This window comes from Hyaloscypha bicolor (genome assembly GCF_002865645.1).
Source record: "Hyaloscypha bicolor E unplaced genomic scaffold K444scaffold_15, whole genome shotgun sequence".
Lineage (NCBI taxonomy): Eukaryota > Fungi > Ascomycota > Leotiomycetes > Helotiales > Hyaloscyphaceae > Hyaloscypha > Hyaloscypha bicolor.
In genome coordinates, this window is record NW_020194517.1 from 324,232 (window position 1) to 341,983 (window position 17,752).

At 48.1% G+C, this 17,752-nt stretch overlaps 4 protein-coding genes across 4 annotated transcripts; all 4 read right to left on the bottom strand.

Annotated features, from left to right (window-relative positions):
• Positions 1 to 147: 147 nt before the first annotated feature.
• K444DRAFT_518145 (putative DNA-directed RNA polymerase II subunit RPB2) lies at positions 148 to 4,025 on the bottom strand (the record flags this gene model as incomplete). The annotated part of the gene is made up of 3 exons (XM_024873840.1): positions 148 to 310; positions 357 to 1,585; positions 1,635 to 4,025. 3 exons carry the CDS (start codon positions 4,023 to 4,025, stop codon positions 148 to 150), a joined length of 3,783 nt encoding a protein of 1,260 aa, XP_024742739.1.
• Positions 4,026 to 8,363: 4,338 nt separating this feature from the next.
• On the bottom strand, positions 8,364 to 10,760 carry K444DRAFT_607239 (phenoxybenzoate dioxygenase subunit beta). The gene is made up of 4 exons (XM_024879139.1): positions 10,517 to 10,760; positions 9,820 to 10,388; positions 9,301 to 9,744; positions 8,364 to 9,155 (listed from the first exon to the last, which is right to left on the bottom strand). The coding sequence occupies exons 1-4, from the start codon at positions 10,572 to 10,574 to the stop codon at positions 8,571 to 8,573; spliced, it is 1,656 nt and encodes a 551-aa protein (XP_024742740.1). The 5' UTR covers positions 10,575 to 10,760; the 3' UTR covers positions 8,364 to 8,570.
• Positions 10,761 to 11,535: 775 nt separating this feature from the next.
• K444DRAFT_624384 (uncharacterized protein) lies at positions 11,536 to 14,073 on the bottom strand (the record flags this gene model as incomplete). The annotated part of the gene is made up of 5 exons (XM_024882393.1): positions 11,536 to 11,700; positions 11,748 to 11,996; positions 12,053 to 13,337; positions 13,387 to 13,565; positions 13,618 to 14,073. The coding sequence occupies 5 exons, from the start codon at positions 14,071 to 14,073 to the stop codon at positions 11,536 to 11,538; spliced, it is 2,334 nt and encodes a 777-aa protein (XP_024742741.1).
• A 2,361-nt stretch (positions 14,074 to 16,434) lies between these two features.
• K444DRAFT_552178 (trafficking protein-like protein particle complex subunit 3) lies at positions 16,435 to 17,696 on the bottom strand. The gene is made up of 4 exons (XM_024876575.1): positions 17,571 to 17,696; positions 17,510 to 17,518; positions 17,234 to 17,456; positions 16,435 to 17,182 (listed from the first exon to the last, which is right to left on the bottom strand). Exons 1-4 carry the CDS (start codon positions 17,603 to 17,605, stop codon positions 16,871 to 16,873), a joined length of 579 nt encoding a protein of 192 aa, XP_024742742.1. The 5' UTR covers positions 17,606 to 17,696; the 3' UTR covers positions 16,435 to 16,870.
• Positions 17,697 to 17,752: the final 56 nt, after the last annotated feature.

Consider the following 17,752-nt stretch of genomic DNA (forward strand, 5'->3'; position numbering starts at 1 on the left):
CTATGCAAATGTTTTCGAGGACCTTTTCTTCCATTCTCGCTCCTTCCCAAACGCCCCGATATGCAAAGACTTTCTCCTCTCCCCGACCATGTCTCCTTTTCTCATCATACATTCTTACATCTCCCCCTCCATTTCCCCACCACTCGCTCAGCGAACTGAAATCCCGGATCGCTTGGTGAACATTCTAGATGCGATGTTCATCGATGCCAGCTCTTGGAAGAGTAACTTGGCAGCGTAGGGAATGTGGATCTGAGAAATCTTGGTTTTGTTCTTGCAAGGTCTGCACTCGAAAGATTGTGTGGAAAGTTTACTATTGCATGTCAGCGTTAAATTCCCCAGGAATGGTTGAAACTTACGCAATCGGTGTCATAAGTCCACAGATGTCACAAACGTGGACTCTGAAAGCATCCGATACCTCGAACAATCTCTCCTTCAAGAAAGCACTTGCTCCGTGAGAGATCATACAATCACGCTCCATTTCTCCGAAACGAAGACCACCATCTCTAGCACGACCTTCCACTGGCTGTCTTGTCAGAATCTGAACAGGCCCTCTGGCTCGCGCGTGGATCTTGTCATCGACCATGTGACGAAGACGTTGGTAGTAAGTTGGACCCAGGAATACTTGTGCCATAAGCTTGCGTCCAGTATGGCCATGATACATGATCTCAAAGCCACGAGATTGATACCCATGATCACGGAGGAGCTTGGAAACTGAATCAACAGTGACTTCCGTGAAGGGTGTAGCGTCACCTTCAAGACCTCGGAGCGTGGAGACCTTACTCAATTGACATTCAATCAAATGAGCAATTGTCATACGAGACGGAATGGCATGAGGATTGATGATCAAGTCCGGCACGATTCCCTGCCTAGTAAAAGGCATATCCTCTTGTCGGTAGGTAATACCGATAGTTCCCTTTTGACCGTGACGAGAAGCAAACTTATCGCCAATCTGTGGGATCTTGGTTGTTCGCATTCGTACCTTCACGAAGCGGAGACCTTCGGCATTGGTTGTGATGAGGACCTGGTCGACAATACCGTTCTCCGTGCTACGCAAGGGAGTGGATGCATCTCGCTTGACATGTGCCTTTGTACGCTGCCCAAGCTCTTCGGCATCTGGTGCAATTGGCGCAGTCTTGCCGATGATGATATCCTCTCCCGAAACACGAACACCTGGCGCGACGATTCCATCATCATCGAGCTTGTCATAAGTCCCATGCTTCAGTTTCAATGTATCTTGTCTAAATGGCTTCTCGAATTGTTCAACCACATTCATGCCAATACGCTTCTCCTGGTCTGTGTAGGCACGATAGAACAGACTTCGGAAAAGGCCACGATCGATGCTACTCTGGTTCATGATGACGGAATCTTCTTGGTTGTATCCAGAGTAACAAGCAATGGCGACAATGGCGTTCTGACCGGCGGGAAGTTCTCGGAATTTCAAGAACTCCATAGAACGAGTAGTTGCAAGAGGCTTCTGTGGATAGTACAGAATGTTCGCCATGGTGTCCATACGCTGGTCAAAGTTTGTGAGGAACACTCCCATAGCTTGCTTGCCCATAGCGGATTGGTAAGTATTACGGGGAGACTAGACGGTCAGCGATGAATTAAAGAAATGCGTACGCATAGTAACCTACCTGATTATGATCTGGGAAGGGAATAATGCTCGCGCAAATTCCCAAAATCATACTTGGATGAATCTCACAATGAGTCCAAATATGCGCTGTAGGGTTCATTGGAGCTTTCACTCTCTTGTTCAAGTCTCCACTCTCGTCCGGGCGAATCTGGTATCCAGCCTGGAGTTGTCTTGAAATATCCAAATCTTCTGGGGTCATGACGATCATGACTGTCTCTTCCTCCTCGGCATCAACATACTCCACTACACCCTCATTGATCAGTCCTTGGAAACCGAAGTAGCCTTGCTCTGCTTTTGCCTCCGCATCCAAATTGGCGGCCATGGCCTGGTCATCTTCCAATCTTCGAATATGATCCTTGTTCAGAACTAGGTTGCCTTTATTAGGGCTATCGACATCGTTGTCGATGACAAATAGCGGCCTGCAAACTCTCCCGGCATCTGTGAAAATCTTGAACTCTCGATCTCGAATATCTCGAATCAGAGAGACTTCATGAGAAATTAAGTGGGATCTTCGAAGATTCTGAACAGTCTTGACGAGGTGGGCTGGGTCTCTGTGAACACCCACCCAGACACCATTAACGAAGACTTTGGTGGCGTTCGGCGACCGCAAAGGTTCGTATTCCTCAAGAACTTCCATGTTCCGCTGGATCATAAACTCGATGATAGGATCGCTGGGAGTACCAACGGTCACATAGCACATGAGTGCCAAATTCTTGACGAGACCACAAGCTTGTCCCTCAGGAGTCTCAGCTGGACAGACCAGACCCCAATGAGTGTTGTGCAGTTGACGAGGCTTCGCAATTTTCCCATCACGGCCAATAGGGGTATTAGTTCGGCGTAGATGAGAAAGAGTAGAAGCAAAGGTATATCTGTTGAGTACTTGGGAGACACCAGCAGTTGAGCTAGCTGCCTTCTTTTGATCACCCCAGTTTCCTGTGGCCAAGGAGTATTTGAGACCATTTGTGAGTGTAGTTGCCTTGACTCCGAGCGTGAGATTGAACTCGCGATTGTTCTCTACGCATCTTTGGAGGTATTTATAGACGTCTTGAGTAAGTCTGCGGAACAAACTTCGGAAAAGCTTCGCAAGTAGCGGGCCGGCCAGATCCAATCGCTTCTTTCCAAAATGATCTCGATCATCAGTTTCGCGACGACCAAGAGCGCACTGCAACATCTTATGGACCATGTAGCCCAAGAAGAACGCCTTGCGGGTCTCGCTGCCTTCCTTTTGAGAAATATGGGGAAGCAGCTCCTTCTGCATGATATCGCGAGCGTACTTGACACGTTTGTCACGGGTCAATGTCGCTCCACTACCACGCTTGCCAATAAAGTCCAAGGCAACTTCTCGGTCCTGGATGACAAAAGCCTCTTCGATACAGGGTTTCAGCATCTCCAGCATTTGGGTATCTGTACGGTCATAGCAAATGTGGTTTAAGATGTCCTCGTCAGAGACGACACCGAGCGCTCGGAATACGACAGCGATCGGGATATCGGTCTTGATATATGGTAAAGTTGATTTGATAGTTTGGCCGAAACCACCTCTCTGACCATCGCCTTTTGCGAAAAGCTTGATGGTCATCGATGAGATCAGACGCGACCCCTTCTCGAGAGCGCTTCGAATCTCGGCAATGAATGGAGTAGGACTGGGCGGTGCCTTCTTGAATACCTGGACGATGTTCGCTGCACTGCGCTCCTGCGCGATCAGGACTTTTTCGCTGCCGTTGATGATGAAGTAACCACCTTGGTCGTATGGACATTCGTTCCAGGCATAGAGATCGTCTTCATCGAGATCCTTCAATATGCAGTATTTCGATTTCAGCATAATGGGAAGCTTCCCAATGAAGACCCGATCCATTGCCGGCTCTCCTTTATCCCCAACCTGTCCACCATCTTCATCTTCCCAGAGCAGTCTTGTCGGAATCTCGCCACTTCTGGCCATCTCTGCCTCCTGCTCTTCATCAAGCTCATTGAGAGGAATGTCGCGCTCCACAGCCACCGATACCTTCTTTGTCATTTCGAGGTACAGAGGGCTCGAGTAGGTCAGGTTTCGCAGTCGCGCTTCTTGGGGTAGCATGACTTGTGTACTTCCATCGCCTTCTGTCATTGCTGGCCGCGACAACAAGACCGTACCAAACTTGATCTCATATCTTCGAACGGTGATAGGGTTGTCTTCGGAGTGTGGTGGATTGTTCTGATCGAGGGTGAGTTGTGAGTTCTCCTCTACCAATTCCTGCATCGTCGTAGACACAAATTCATCGAAAGAATCGAGCTGTTGTGAGACTAGACCTTTGGACTCGAAGAACGATGAGATAACCGTCCAGCAGTCCTCGGCCGTGATCCCAGCGTCCTCCTCCCCATACTCATCGTACTCGTAGCCTTCTTCGTATTCAGCCATCTTGAAAGGTCCCGGAGTCGCAAGAACCGTATATTAGAGCAAAAGAGGTGGATGGAGGTGCGCTCGAGATGCGGAAGAAGTTGAGAGGAGCTGTCGCCTTCAGCGAGATCGAGGCGCGTGTCGCCCCGAGGCCTGGGTGACTCTAGTAGGGGAAAAAAGATGGCATTAAGATCAACAGCAGCCCCAATAAGAGATTCTGAGTTTGACGGGGAGATCTGCGCAGTGTTGGGGTGTCGTCCTCGGACGATGTCGTTGATAGAATATTTTGGACTTGCCTCTCTTCGATGTCTGTATTTCTGAAGGGGCGCAAGAGCGGCTAGTCCCAAATAGGCAAAAGCGGGTTTGACGAGGCTGACTACAGGGCATTGTCAACGACGCAAAGTCCATGCCGCAGCCTTGGAGCCTCCTATTCACTCTTTGAAGGAAATTTCTGACTTCAAAATGACTTTTAAGCTGTCCGAATTGCATATAACCGGGAGCTAATGGAAGAATTCGAGGTTTTCGGCGATATATCGAGCGGAAGCCAGCCCTCACGCCTTTCAGAGCCCCTGAACGGCGGAAGGCGTGGAGATGGAAACAGTGCTGGCTGGCCGCAAAATTAAGGAGGTTGGTTTTTTCTCAACTAATCATATCGCTCGGCCGTAATGGTATTAAAGCGCCGAAACAAGCGTTCCGCATTTAAGGTTATCAAGTGAACGGGGAAGTACTTAGAGCGGTGACTCGCGGTGTGTAGAAAAAGCGGCACTCATTTCAATGCCTCAAGCCAAGCTGGATAATGGGAATCCTTCCTCTCTAAATGCACACATGCGATATTGTGCATTCAAAATTTACTCCCTTGGAATATCTCGGAAATTGTAGAATACTGGTTACCTGCCCCTCGCGAATCCAAATGAATGGAGCCCTCACAAGAATGTCCAACTTTGGCTTGGGACATTGAAAGTTCAAGGTTCAGTCCCTCTTTTCCAACCCGCCGCGAAGGCAATCAATTTGCGTTTGCTGCGTCACATATGCCGGATACACTGCAAAGGACGTTGCATTTCTGCTTTTATCTACCAACGCTTTATACGTTCTCCTCTGCTGCATATTTCCCATTCACGTGCACGTATCTGTATCTCGCAATACCCTTGCCCATATCGAGAACCGCTGGATTCGCGTCCTTCAGCGGCCGCTCTTGGATGAAAGGATGGATCTTGTTCTTTGTAGCAACTCGAGCATCTGAACATTATCAGCAGGAGAACCAATGGCTGATCCACCCAGCTTGGCATCCTTTGTGATGAGAGCAAAGCCGTTAAATACTGGGATCTTATCCTCGGGCGCGCCGACCTGGAAGGAGAAGTTAGTGCATGCTCAATACAAGAAACTAGGAGTGCCACTCACCTAGATGGATTGCCCGTTCGTCCTCAAAAGATGGATATATTCTACAATAGGCATATTCAGGCTTGATACTATCAAAACGGTGAGATCGAGACTTCAAGAATTGGCCTTGTTCCAGCTATCCTCAAAGACCCGGAATTAGCATACTGCTTTCAGATATTTCCCGGATAGAATGTTCCAAAAGCTGTTGGACATTGTGACAAGAGGGTTTGATATTTCGAGAAGTTGGAGCTTACCCTTTATCTTCTGTAGCGATGGATTTGGTGCCACCCATCCTCATCGCATCGTCCTTCTTCGAGTTTGTTCTTGAGATGGCTACCACTTCATCACATTTTGAAGCCTTGGCCCACAAGCGCCCAAAGTGCCACAATCCACCCACACCAACAATCCCCACTCTCCTTCCGGGGCCAGCACCATTCTTCACCGAGGGGCTTCAGACCGTTACACCTCCACACATCATCGAGGCTGCTTCAGCTGAGGAGCAGACATTGAATGTACTAAAATGAGACTGAACATATAGAGGAAAGGCATTCGAAAGGTCTAAGTTGTCTTGGGACACTGAAGATCAATACTATTTTTTAATCCACCGCGAGAATATATTCTGAAAAGTCAGATTCTATATGATCGGCTTCATATTTGCCCGCAGATTCTTCTTCCGGAAGCTGTTCGTGAGTTTGGCATGGGTGAACTATTCCTGGATTTTCAGACAAGGGCCCCTGCATGACAATGTACCATAAGCATGCTGTAAGTCATAGACGAATGCCAGCGCTACTTTGAAGGGTAGCTTTCTTCGCCGGGGTGCTTTGGATACCAAGCTGAACGGTCGACTTCACCCGATGCATTTGCATTACGGTCGATCACCATCAGAGCTTCGTAAGCTTCAATCGGCGTCGGGGTAACTTCATTGGACTCAGCTACTGCGGTAACAATCTGTATGATATGCTTTTTCAGGATCATGCCAGCGTAACACAGGCTTTTTCCTATTGTTCTAAGAATAAACAATACTTCCTCCTCGACATTTCGTCTGTACCAGTTCATTCGGACCGTTTCCAGACGCAAATATCAAGTCAGGTGGGAAGAAGCCAGCTGGCGTTCTATAAAGCAATCAACACCCTTTACTTTCGCTATTCTCAGTAACACCATCAACTTGATTAGCAACTTATTGTCCTTGATAAATAAAAATAGTCGTTGAGTTGTTGAACGAGTATCTTCTCAAACATCAGCCATGCAGCTATTCAAATACCTCATCCTCTTCGTCAGTGTTACTGTCGCGATGCCTTCTGCAGAGCAAGTGAGTTGTGACTTCATCATTAGACTGCCCCCAATTAACCTTTTCAAGCTCTCTCCACGAAGTTGCTCGAAGAGTGAGTTACGTTCAAAACTTGACCCACACATAGCTGTCTGACCATGACGCAGCCGTTTGCGTTAATCATTGTTGTGCCCAATCTGGCTGCAATGGGTATCTCTACTGTACCAATTCACATGTGAGTCGTGCTGTGAAGACATATATTCGATGCTAGCGAGAATATGGACCTGACCGAAACCGGCAGTGTTCTGGAAATTCATGCGTTTGTGACTGCAGGTATGACTAGGATAGAACTTGAAAGCCGACAGCGGTCTGAAATTGATGTCTATTCATGGCAAATTAGGCTAGGGTGACTTGAAGCTGATCATCTGTGTTATTCTTGCCATTTCATGTCCTATGAGTATAACAATGGAGCACGCCTTCTTCATGAAACCCTTTGTACAGCATGTCAATTCTACTTCCCATATTATAGGTTGTTATTGTGACCAATGACACCTTCCCTAACCGAATATTTATAGTTCACCTCCACTCCGTCCTTGCCGTCATGATAAAGCTAAAATGTTCGAATGTGCCGGGGTTCTCTGGGTCCGTCAAAACCTCAACCTCCAAGTCCTAGATTCTCTCACTCAACAGCAAGAATTTGACGAAATGGGGTTATCGATAAGTGATATAACAATTTCCCACCGGGTTTCAAGACTCTCACAACCTGTGTATATTAGTAGAGGGCTAGACGTAACAACGACGTTTAGCTGTACCTCATCGGCGTATTTCTCCATAGTAACTGATTCCTGTTATTAGTAGCTGACTCCTCTATTTCTACCCAAGCCAAGCTCAGAATCATGCCTTAGACATTGCTCGGAGAATCCCACAGTGAGCCATGGATCATATCGATTGCCGCGTCGACAGTAACGGCAAGAAGTCGAATGTTCCGGACATCCGTGACCAACTAATGAGTATTGAGACTCAAGTATCTAGATAAACTTGGACCAGTATCAATTTATTAGAAATCGTAGATATACCAGCACCTGGGGGGAATTTGTAAAGTACAGAACTCGAATGTTCCGGAAGTCAGGGGATATTCGAAGGCGGAGAGAAACACTCGAGGACGGGCCTGCTTCACAATCATTGCGTCAATTACAACCTGGGAAATTCTACGCTCATCTGATTAGTATAGCCCAAGGTGCATAGGCCCGCCGTCAACGTCTATGAGCAGATAAAATGTATTAGCTGAGTGAACCCCGCAACAAAACCGACTCCATTACCGAGCAGGTAAAGGGGAGAGATGGGTCAAGAAGTCCTAATTATGACGCAAATGAGGACGCACACTATTATCACACCCTAAATGCATTATGCAACTCCCACTGGAAGCATCTGGGAGGTGTTTCTCGAAGAATGGCCGCAGATTTTTGAATGTTCGGAACCACTTGCACGAATCGCTCTGCCATCCTTGCTTACTCTCTCGGCACTGGTCCCAGTACTCAGGTCTACTCAAATCCTTTAGAACTTCATCTTTGACCATAATGGGACGTTAAAAATCGAAAGTTGGCAGACTGAAGAATGAGGGCAATGGAGAAAGAAACGTGACAATTTGGTTGTCGCCTGCTTCCCCTTTCAATTTGACATCGAATTTTGGTTGAAGCAATTATAGAATGTGTATCATTTGACTGCTATCTATGAAGCTGTTGAGGGTCTCGAAGTACGTTGTTGCTTTGGAAACTGTCTATCGAGGCACGTTTTGGCTACTGCTCAAATACAATATCTGCTCTAAGAACTACCATACTGTCCTGGGACAATGAAAGGAGTTGGAGCGCAAGAGAAAATATTACGAAGAACCCAGAAAGAACCTTAAGCGTGGAACGCTTGACTCAGAAATCTATGACGATATGCCCAATACCTCTCGAAACACAACTCAACATCGCATTTGCCTTGTTCTCTCCACTTAGCCCACTTCCCCGATGATCCACTCTCCCTTGGCAGACCTCGACTCGACAAGTACCGCAATTGCCTGTCTCACAACTCGAATCGACCTCCAAACCAGCCTCCCTAATAGTTTCCAGGAGTGTCTTCTCTCTGTCCACTGTTAACACCTGCCCGGTCTTCTTTACCTCCACAGTAAAGGGGTCTCCCGAAGTTGCAATTTGGAACGCTTCAAGGTGAATTTCCTCTGGCGACATACCACATTCCTTTGAAGAGCGTATAATATCCTCGACCATCCGCTGCGGTCCGCAACTATATACGAAGGAGTTCCAGGAGCGATCTTTGAGAATTTGAAGGACATCCATCCGTTCGCCTTTCGATTTGTTGTAGATTACGACGTTTGATCTCATTTTTTCGACCAATGATCTGAACGGAATGTCTTCAGTAGATCGGACGGCGTAGTGAAGTGTGTAGTTCCAGTTGATTTGAGAATAAATGTCCATGTGTGCGAGGAAAGCGGTGATACCAATACCCTTGAAAATGGTACGTTAGCATGCTCGCTATGGAACTCAAAGAATATACCGCAATTTGTGGAACACTTGGAAGGGACAAGACTTGAATGGACAAGGCCTCGTGAGACCTCAAAATAGGGAAAGGTGAACTCGGAAATACACGTACACCTGCTATAAAAATATGATTTGAAGACTGGGGAGAACAAGGAATACTTTCAGTAAGATTCCCTGCAAGGATCTTATCTCCTTGCTGAATTATTTCATGTAGGTATCGTGAGCCGCCACGGCTGTCCTCCTCGAGAGCGATTCCGAGTTGGAAGCGATTCGTTGTCCCACCTACGATGGAGTAAGGGCGAATCAAGCCGTTGGGCAATTTGAGTCGAACGAAGAACCCAGGATCCAGCTCTTCTCCTTCGCCAGGTCTCTCAAGAATAAAGGAGGCTATTCTGCTGGTTTCGGCCTTCTTCTCAACAACTTCAAACTCCTGCCAAACCTCTGGTTTTTTCTTCTTCCCACCGTTTGCCTTCTCCTCTTCTTCGGCCTTGAGTTTTGCAACTCTGGTCTTGAAGGCGTTTTTGCACTCGTCCCCGAATTCCTCAATCTTCTCCAGCTATGAAATTTGTTAGTACAACCTTCTGCCAGTTCTAAAAGTTCTTCTTAAGCGAGACCGGAATGGTAAACGCACCTCCATCAACTTCTGAAGATTGTCCTTATCGCGATGCAGATACTCTTGCACCCTCTCAATTGTCCAGTGGGGATACTTTCTCTCCACCAGCGTGACTTTATCACCAACCTCCATCCACCCCTCTTCAAGCACCTTGTAGTACCACCCCGTGCGACTCTTCTTCCATGTTTGAGCCGCGAAGCCCTTAAGTCCAAATCGATGATTCAGCTTGAAGCAGGGTTGTCTGGGCAACGAAATTTGTAACAGAACCCCATCTTGCCCACCAACCCGTATAATATCCCCAATACAAACATTGCGCTCGTTCATTCCGCCATTCACAACGAGATTTTCTCCAAATCCACCGACCTCAAACGCTTCTTCGGCCTCGGGGTGCTCCTCCTTCCAGTCCTTGTAATGGCCCGGAAAATATTGATGCACGGCTTTGTCGACACCACCATGGAAAGTGAGATCGTGTTCATCGCTCTCGAGACCTGTGAAAGAGCAAAAGACGCGCGTGGTGCGCGGAAGCTTATAGATGCCCGTTGTGATCGACAGCCCACGCATTTGTTTCATCGTGCTGGTCCTCACTTCTATCGACGAATTAGCAAGGTATGTCTTCAGGGAGGTGCGAGCTGGGAGCGAGCAAGGATCATGAAATATCCTTCCGACCAGCGAAGTAGAGAGCTCGGGATATGGGACAAAAAAATAGGTTGTTTACGGAGAATGGTGGCACTTTCCCATGGGGCCCAAAGGTCAGGTTGTGAAATTGGTGCCATATTCGACTTGTGGTGACTTCGGTCGCTTCTGGAGTTTGGAAAGAGCAGTGAAAGAATGGTGTTCCGGGGAAAATAGGGGGGCAACTTCGGCTAAAAAAGGGGTGAATTCTGAAAAATTAGAAATAGGGCCGTAATTTTATGAAAAGGCGGTGTGTCTTCGGTAAGGGCGGAAAGCAGAGATTTGCGACACAGAGATTTGGTAAATAGAGAAGAAGGAGAGAAAGGTGGTGAGAGTGGAATAAATAAGATGACAAGCGCTAGGCGCAGGCGCGCAAAGCACAGTAGCGGCGGGGAAAGCAACCTCCCTACTGGCTAATTTTCGGCCTACTTGCTACAGCAACACATGCATGTTTTGTCCGAAGGGTGGATCTGTCCTTGAATGATTAGAACAGAGTAAAAGACCGAGCTTACCACACATGAATGGTCTTCGCGAATCTCTGTTGCACACACTTCTCTAGGCATCGGTCTGAACATTAAAGTGTGCTCCGTTGTAAGCAACAGCCTTTCTCTCCCGCAATAGCTGCCCGCATCTGGATGATAAATACACAGGATTCCTCCATGACCCCAGCTTCTTCGTGCATCAGTAATAAACAGATAAGAATTTGTTGAGTGACCCCCAGACTCCGAATTCCACCTTGTCGCTCTGATACCGAGCGCACTGCGAGGCACCAAAACACAGTAGAGTATGTATTAAGGTCCTTCGTTTCAACAATCAAGCATAAACATAAAACAGGAAACACGATACTATACCCGTATCCGAGCACACAAATTTGCAGATGTGTATGTAAAAAGGGAATTTTTGAGACAGTCGAGAATTTGATCCTTCTAATCATTTGAAACTTGGACTCTTTTCGCGTAAACAATGAACAGGCCAGAACAGTGAAGTGGTATGATCCGCTAACGCCGGAGGTATGCTCGAAAACGCCGGAAATTGATGATGGCACTCATGAGGCCCCTATGGTCATTCTGCTCCGATTGTGTTTTCGTCTAGGAAACCAGACGCATCGAAGTTGAAGTTGTCTTCCGCCCCGCCATCTTGGTGTAAGAAAGAGTCGAAATCGAAGTCCTGGAGTACATCCAGGCTACCGTTATTGGGAGCAAATTCCATCTCATTCGAGAAACCGAACTGTGAAAGTTAGCAAGATACCTTGAGGTAGGCTTGGTAAAACTCACAGAATCGCCGCCCAAACCGAACCCACCAACCTGTAAGGGGTCTGGCTGCGAGACCACACCAATATTGGCAGCGGGCCCAGTTGGTTGACCGTTCGTGACCGGTTGAACAGCGCCGTTCTGTCCAGTGAAGCTCTTTGGGTGGACGGGGGTGATCGGTGTCTGGGGCGTCGTTGTTGCTGCGGTAGCTTCAGCGTCGGCAGATGGTGTAGCACCAGCGTTGATTGCGGTGGATCCCTTCTTTGCAGTCCGCTGTCATCAATGTCAACATTTCTACAAAAGTATCCATTAAACGCATTAAAATATACCTTTGTTTTAGCATCCTTCGAGTCATTCTTCTTCTTTGGATTCGGCTTATTAGGTTGTGATGGTGTCTGTGGAGCAGCATTTTGCTGTGGAGAGGACGTCTGTGTGCGACCATTGGCAGCTGCACCAGTTGCCGGAGCTGATGGAGGAGGGGGCATTGCTCGCTGCTGAGGAGTGCCCATGTTCTGCTGGGGAGCTCCTTGCACGCTTTGTTGCGGCATCATCTGTCCGTTAGGTCCATTTGACCAATTCTGAACGCCGCCTGCCTGTTGTTGCTGTGCCATGGCCATTTGTTGTTGCGGCGTCATTTGGTTGTTAAACCGACCAGGAGCTGGGTGCGAGCTTGGGGGTCTCATGCCGTTGGGCATAACACCGTTGAAATATTGCTGATTCATGCCGCTCGGATCCATCGGTCCACCAGCAATGTTGAAGTTCATGGCAGCACCGGGTGAACCACGCGATTGTGGTTCTGGTAAGGGAGACGCCATTCCGCCACCGGGATTCATGTGAGGTGTACCCCGTTTCATTTGATCACCCGGATTGGGTGAGTTCACAGAACGAGGACCTTGAGGTGAGGTGCCTTGGAACGGTTGGCCGTTGGCTCCCATACCTGGGCCTGCTTGACCCCCAGAACCATCTGGTCCTCGAGGCATCATGTTGTCTTGCTCTTGTCGGGCCATCATAAGTCTCTTCTTGTTCTGTTGTTCTAAGAGCATGAGCTGCATTTGATAGTCTTGCAAGGCATGATTTCCACCCGCAGCACTAGGTTGGCCGCCCGGACCTCGCATGCCATTCGGCCCCATTTCGCCAGGATTATAGTAATTGGCTATAGCACCCCCATCTTGACCTTGGGTCATCATCGGTGAACCTTGGTTCGGGGGGCCTCCTGGGTTTGGCATAGGTTTGGAACCAGGCATCTGAGTGGCTTGTTGTTGGGCTAGGTTGGCTTGGTATCCAGCCAATCTTGCTTGGGCTGTCGCGTTCGCACCGGGCTGGAACTGCTGAGCTGTCAGATTGTTTGGTTCGATTCCATTGGTAAGCTGCATATGTGCGGCTTGAATAGCATTGCTGGGGCCAGTTTCTCCCACCTGTTGGGGCATTTGTCCTCTTCCATTTGGCATTTGTTGTGGGTTAAATTGGGGTTGATCAAGGCGAGGTCGTTTCGAAGGGGAGGGCGCGTTTTCAGCAGATCCAGGAGATTGGGGCCGTTGTTGATTGTTTCCATCGGACGGGTCTCGTTGCATCTGTTGCTGCTTCTGCTGTGCGAGAATTTGCATGTTAGGAGTCCTAGAGAATGTTAGAAGAGTTGTGTAGCTGGGTTGTAGGAGGTACTTACGCATTTCTGTTGTTATGGATGGCCTTCTGTCTCAGTTCATTGTTCTGGTTGAGATTCATATTGTTTACTGCTTGACCCCTCATCATCATAGCTTGCTGATACCCTTGAGGTAGTTGCATGTCGCCCCGAATGCCCCGGAGCATTGCTTGCTGCTGTTCTTGCCTCATCCGTGATTGTGCCTTGAGAAGGTCTTAGCTTGAACTTGACGAGAAATGCCATCACTGTACGTACCTGTGTATGCGTGACATATTGCAGAACATTGCGTCCGTCTCCTTTGCCACGCTGAGCATTGAACATATCCCAGAATAAACACCACCACTCGTATAGAAAGCAACTTTCTGGGCATTCTTTGGGGAGATTTGGATCCGGGAGGTCCGCTGGTCGTTTCGAGTCGATATCGTCCTTCGAATCTCCATCAGCTCCCTCATCGCCTCCGTTTTCGTCGCGACGCCTTCCAGGACTATCCTTGATAACATTCATCGGCTGGTCGCTATTCAGCAGTGACCTCGCGCAATCGTACATGCCATTCCTTAAGAAGTATTCGTAAATGTATGTGTTGAGTTGCGAACGGTTGTCGTTTGCGGGCATCGGTGGACGAACTCCAGCAGCTCCATTATTCATCATGGGCATGCCGCCACCGACTGGGCCACCCATGGCATTCATTCCTCCCATACTGACGTTGTTCATCTTCGCGGATTATGGTCGCGAAAGATTTCCCTCGTGTTCCTGTGCCTTGCAGTTGAGAAAGCGTGGAAAAAGCTCCGTCAGCCACCGCACCTCTGACGCGGAGCGGTTAGAGCCGACTGTCGCAACGGCGGATCTTCTTCACGTCGACGAGCTTGGAGGATATGGAAACTGAAGCTGCCAACTCGTCACAGTTTGACCGGAATGTGCAGAGCAAGTGAGGCAAATTGGAAATCGGTGATCGTGGACCGCCGTGTAACTTCCGTCTCACACCCTTTTTTGCGAAGGACAAAAAGCGAATGCGATAGGCGCGCGAGGGAGGCAAGCGAGGGTGGTTCGGGGGCGAAAGAGGTTAGGGCGTTCTCGTCGACAGAATGCCGTGAGAGAGGATTCTCGCCCTGCGATCGTCGACTCAATGGGTTGTCGATGCCGGGTCGAGGGATGCTGTTGAGATATTGAGTTTCTGGAGTGATGTCGAAAGACCCAGATGGGGGTGGAGTGTGCAGGCCCCAGGGTATATCTCAGCACGCTTACTTCTGACTCCAGCCTCGCTGATTGAGGACGTTGTTCAAAATGCCAGCACCGGACGCCACGGGGGAGGCTGCGAGGATCAATATCAACGAACAACTCAACCAAAAGGCGCGCAAAGTGCGTATCGAGAGTAACCGGGCATGAATCGAGGGAGAGCAACGAGAGGGAAAAAATCAGACGTGAGATGGCTGGAAGGTCTCGCAAGATTCAACTTTCGCACTATGCTGCTTTGGTCTTTTTACCCTGAGTCTATTGGATCGCTTAACTGACACACGTGACTCCATCGGATCTCCTTTCTTTGGATCGGAGCCAGGACTCTCAGGGCTTTGAGGGAAATCCTGGTGCGAGAGCTATCGATGGACTTGACATTGAAAACAGATAGTCTTCAAGATGCCTCAATGATGTGCTGTTCATTTCGAGCTGCGCTCTGAAGTTGGGCTCATCCGCTAAAATGAAGCTCAGACCTACAAACTGACCGTGTGACAGCCAACTTCGTCGAACCCATCGATCATGCCTTGTTCATGATAGGCCCAAAAGGACTTCCTGCGATCTCTTTTGCCTTTAAGAAGATAAAGTTTACTCAACACTTGCGAGCATCTGTCCACGAACGAAGGTTCTGCCAGTGGTGGTCACGTGATAAAAAGCATCGCTGGGCAGCATCTTCTCGTCGGTTGGCTGTATTCGTCCTTACGGCTCTCGGGAGAAAGGGAGATCGTTAATTTATTGAGAAAAAAATGTCCGTCTGACAATGATTGTGACGTGGCTCATATACTCCTTCCTTATGATATGATAGACATCATTTCGGTTCGTCTGCCTAGACGGCGAGAGCCAATGAGGTGATGAGTGAAGCGATTTCTAAGGAGTGGTTTGTCGTTGATATCTGTTGCGCCAGTGAATGGAGAAGTGCAGCCCATAGGCAGTAATAAAGTACTAGAGGATGAGTTTTAGTGACAGTTGTGAAGTGCTAAAGGCGGGATTCTTCCAAGTTCGAGCGAATCTTGGTTCAAATTCGAGCTCTTGAATAACTCAAAAAGGGGCCTCATTAATAATTTTCAAAGAGTTATTCAGGGGGAAATACTTATATTGGATGAGCTGGTCACTTTAAGCGAACCCAAGAGAGATACTCCTGAAAATGGAAAACTGATGGCGATTTTCTTCAGGAATATAGTATCAAAGGATCCGAATCATAAGAAGACGTAAACGAGGCCCAAAAAGTCTTCGTGCGATAATCAAAGCGTTGATCTCTAGTCGGTTGTCCTGCGAAGTCGAGAAGTGTTGACTCTGGGCAAGGGTGACAGCTCTACCCATTGCCTAGAACGATCTGGGGTGATTACAACTTGGGGTTACTAGATTACTAGTTACACAGTCTCGGTCCCAATCCCATATGCTCTCCTTTTTTCTAGCTTTATTTCCCTTAGGAAATCTTGGTCGTGCCCTCAGTCTCGCTGTGACATAGAAGGGGCGCACGTTCCTTCAACGACAACCTCCCAACTTCCTCCCAAGCTGACTTCGTGATGACATAACAGCACAAGTCGAAGATGCCTACAGAGTTCCAAAATTAGCCTCATCCAATTTCTAAAGACGCAGGGAATGAGGCAGTTGCAAACCGAGTAGAAAAGACTTCCCTCGATGGACCCTTCGAAAACTAGATATGCCACCGCTATATGAAAACCCTCCCGCTGTTTAACTAAAAACCTGAAAATACACCGCTAAGTAATCAGGCCTTTTTATTGCCTGTGCGATATGCAACCAAGCCTCCAAGAAAGTTTGGTGCTTTCAGGAGTCACCAGTCGTCTTGGTACTGATGGTAATACCGAAAACACTGGAAACGCTGCCGAACGCTGTTTGGAACAGAACTTCCGTCACGAAACATATTTTAAAATATTTATCTAGTCACATATGCAAGAAGCGTGCACATGTTCACAAAATACACCTCTGTGGTCGCGATACATCCACTAACAAGAGGGCCACCAACATTAACCACTCGTCAAATAGGCCCCCAAAATTTTCCCCGGAAATTCACTGGAACAAGTGAAACGTAGGAATGAGACTGAAAACATGCAGATCTTGATGAAGGCTACTATGCAAAGCGATCTGGACGATAGCCCGGGGAGATGAATGCTGTATATTTTGCCATGATGACAACAGCAATGGGCCACTAATCCGTGTCCTCAGTGATCTAGTATGATTCTGAGCTGCCAAAGTCGCTGCATTGATATCTCTAATCCCGCCTCTCCTGCGCCAGACGCCGAAATACATGCACAACGCCTCACTCATCGTCCGCCGGCATCTCATCGTCGATATACCGTATCAGAGATATCCTCATCTCCGTAGAGTCATTGCCCCTCAATACATCACTGATGAAATGTGCCTCTACTTGCATCTGCACCATCTCCAAAGCACCTCTCAACACCCCGCAGAAGATATTTGAGTACCATAACTCGTCTTGTGCCCTTCCATCGTCTGGTAACTCGACAAAATCTGCCAGGGGGTTTTCTTCGAAGATAAGAGAGAATTGTTTGCTGTCACTAGTCCAGTTCGTGATAGTGGGTGTAATGTTCAGGAAGATCTTGAATCCAACCTGAGTGAGTCAGCCCCTGTGCCCGAGCCTTTGAAAGCCGAGGAACGGTACCTTCGCAATCATTTCCGCTGTTTCTCTGAAGTTCGAACACCTCCTCATAGTGTTGGATTTCGCAAGGTAATCCTCGATTAATCTCAGGCCAATGTTGTAACCCATCTTGTCAAGCTGCTTGTTGACTTCAACGTAATCGCTTTCGTAGTCTTTGCATAATTGCGCAACAATTGTGCCATAGGTGAGAGTAACCAGTTCCGCGTTGACCTTATCTACTCGACTCCTTCACTCTGTCAGTTCCAAAGGGAAGCATCCAGACGGACAAACGGATCTTACTTCCACACCCTGTATGCTGTTAGCCTGCCTCTTCAATTAATCCTTGGAATATTTAGCTTACTCTTCGCCAATCCGTGCAGCTTTGGTCGAAGCCATGGTAAAATCTGGCTTCCACGTTTGCAATCAAAGCGACAAGTTAACGTTGTTCTAGACCACAGCCGCACCAGGCACTGGACTGAGACTGTTGATCACCTTGCAGGGATTGAGAAGGCTGCGGCAGTTCGTTTGGATTTTAAGCGCGAT